Source organism: Belonocnema kinseyi, chromosome 5, assembly GCF_010883055.1.
Source record: "Belonocnema kinseyi isolate 2016_QV_RU_SX_M_011 chromosome 5, B_treatae_v1, whole genome shotgun sequence".
In the NCBI taxonomy this organism is placed as follows: domain Eukaryota; kingdom Metazoa; phylum Arthropoda; class Insecta; order Hymenoptera; family Cynipidae; genus Belonocnema; species Belonocnema kinseyi.
Genome location: NC_046661.1, coordinates 66266284 through 66268857, shown reverse-complemented (window position 1 = coordinate 66268857; position 2574 = coordinate 66266284). Strand labels below are relative to the sequence as shown.

The 2574-nt window shown below is 36.6% G+C and overlaps 1 protein-coding gene across 1 annotated transcript in view; it reads left to right on the top strand.

Moving 5' to 3' along the window:
- Positions 1-2146, top strand: part of LOC117173692 — a 148095-nt gene extending 145949 nt beyond the window's left edge. Inside the window, exon 5 of the mRNA XM_033362334.1 lies at positions 2037-2146. Within this exon, the coding sequence (XP_033218225.1) occupies positions 2037-2146 (110 nt within the window). The remainder of the gene's footprint in view (positions 1-2036) is intronic.
- Positions 2147-2574: the final 428 nt, after the last annotated feature.

Sequence of the window (2574 nt, the reverse complement as noted above, 5' to 3'; positions counted from 1 at the left end):
TTTACATGTTTGACAGTTTGCCAGTGAGCTTTCGGCACCACTCAGGAGCTGCCACTCAAACTTCTTGGTAGTTGTTTGCACCTAAAAAATCATCCCCAGTGGATTTCAAGAGTACTAAAATGACGTTCCTTCACTCGAATTTTTACATGTTTCACAGTTTGCCAGTGAGCTTTCGGCGCCACTCAGGAGCTGCCACTCAAACTTCTTGGTAGTTGTTCGCACGTAAAAAATCATCCCCAATGGTTTTCAAGAGTACTAAAATGACGTTTCTTCTCTCACATTGTTGGCATGTTTGACAGCCTGCCAGTCAACTTTGGCACCACTCAGGAGCTGCCACTCAAAGTCCTTGGTAGTTTTTTGCACCTAAAAAATGATCCCCAATGGGTTTGAAGAGTACTAAAATGACGTTTTTTCACTCAAATTTTCGTCCAGTTTATCGACAAATTTTTGCAAAATGCACGAAAAGCTGTTAGCCAGTCAACGAATTTGGAAGTGTTGACTATGAGAACAAAAGAATCTGAAATTTTAGTGAGTTCTAAAATGACGTCCATGGAATTGTCGCGAGCTCCCGGACATTTGGAAGATTAATAATATCTATATTTTCATAATATATGTCGACGTGGACAAAGTACATGAGGGGGGGGGGGGTCAAAAATTGGTGAAAAATTGTCTACGTGGCATATGGATGGCCTCTTAGATAAACGCGAATATTTTCTAAACTACAACCGACCATAAAAGTGCCCTTTTCATGCTGACGCCCACATGTATTATATATCGGACGTACAAATTTAGAAATTGGGAATGAAGCGCTAATTAAATGTGAATGCTTTCAGAGATTTGGAAATTATAATTTATACTTACAAAACAGTTTATGTTCAAATTACATCAGGATAGGTTAAACAGGCCTAATTAAAATAAAGATCAGATGAATTAATAGCAAAACTTCATTTGTAATTTTTCCAAAATTAAATTCAAACTTATAAAGTTGCGAAGTGATATATAGATATTTTAAATGTATGAAAATCTGTGAGTCAGGGATAAATTTCTTCCTTTCAAAAACAAAAATTACTTTTTAGAAATATCCCAGGGTGGATCGCAACTAAGCTCAACGCAAAAGTGCCTGCACCTCCCGGTTTTTTTTAGGTGGAGTCTGCATGAAAATATAATTTTAAAGGTCAAAACTGATAAACATTCTGTTAGTAAAAAAAATAATCAAAATACTCGATATTGGAAATAAGTTAGGGTTCTATTCATATTCTAGTAGTGACATTAAAAACGAGTGGAGCTGCTGGCTAGATGTGAGGTTTTGAATGGAGGTGGGTGTCACCGAATGCAAACTCTCTCCAAAAATTTGTATGGAAATCCCATAAAAAAGGTTATGTATAAAAAATATGTACCAACAAATAACTTACAGTGGCGGTAAAAATAAAATATCATAAAATAAATAATTCTTAAAGCTGAGAGTCTAGATAAAAAAATGCATTATTCGGTTAAATTATAAGAATTATGTACAATAAAATATATGACATTATTTGTGATTAATCACAGGAATGGATTCTAGCCTCGCCACAAGACGTTGACAAGAGTTAGGGGCCAAAATTATTCATGTAACCAATTACATTGGTGCCATACCGCCCCCACGATGCATTGGAAAAGGGGTAGGGGTGCGACCTTAAATCATTTCTGTGACCAGTCACAGGATTGTCTTCCCGCCCCCATGTAGCGTTGGAAAAGGGGTAGAGGTGCGACCTTAAATTATTTCTTTCACCAGTCACAGGGGTACCTACCTGCCTCACGAGGTGTTGGAAAAGGGGTAGGGGTGCGACCTTACATTATTTCTGTGGCGTTTCCCATCCACGCCAAGTAGCGAAATTTATGCTCTTCTTATTAATAAGGTAATGAGCATGTCATCTTCTCTATTACATTTCAGGGAATTCGATCGTTCTGCTGTTCCTTTGTCATTTCGATTTTTGGTTCGAAAGGGTAGTGATTGGACAACAAAAAGGATTTACATTTATATCACCTTTTATTTTTAGATTTACATAATAGTAAAAAAAGAATACAGAAGACTAGGCTCGAAACTCTTTCACATAATAGCCCTGGTGTACCGAAGGAACCGAATGGAGCCTCCTCAAAGTACTCGTAAGGACCTTATTGGGTCCCCATTCGGTTCCTTTTTAAAAATACTAAAAAAACAGCAAAATCGACTTTTAAGTTGTTCAAATTCGAATTCTACGTTAAAATTCTCCATAGAAACTCACGAAATAATCGCAATAGTTTTTTTTTTGCAACGGAAAAAAGTTTAAAAAAACATAAGACGTATAACGCCTGTTGACTGCTACACTTCAAACGCATCATCTGTAAGTAGCAGTCAACATGCGTTATAGATCTTATATGCTTTTTAAAACTTTTTACCGCTGCAAAAAAAAGTATTGCGATTACTCCGTGAATTTCCAATAGAAGAATTAACGTAGAATCCGATTTCAACAGTTTAAAAGTTGATCTTGCGGTTTCTTTGAGTTTTTTAAAAAGGAACCAAACGGGGTCTTTACGGGTACTTTGTAGAGGTTCCAT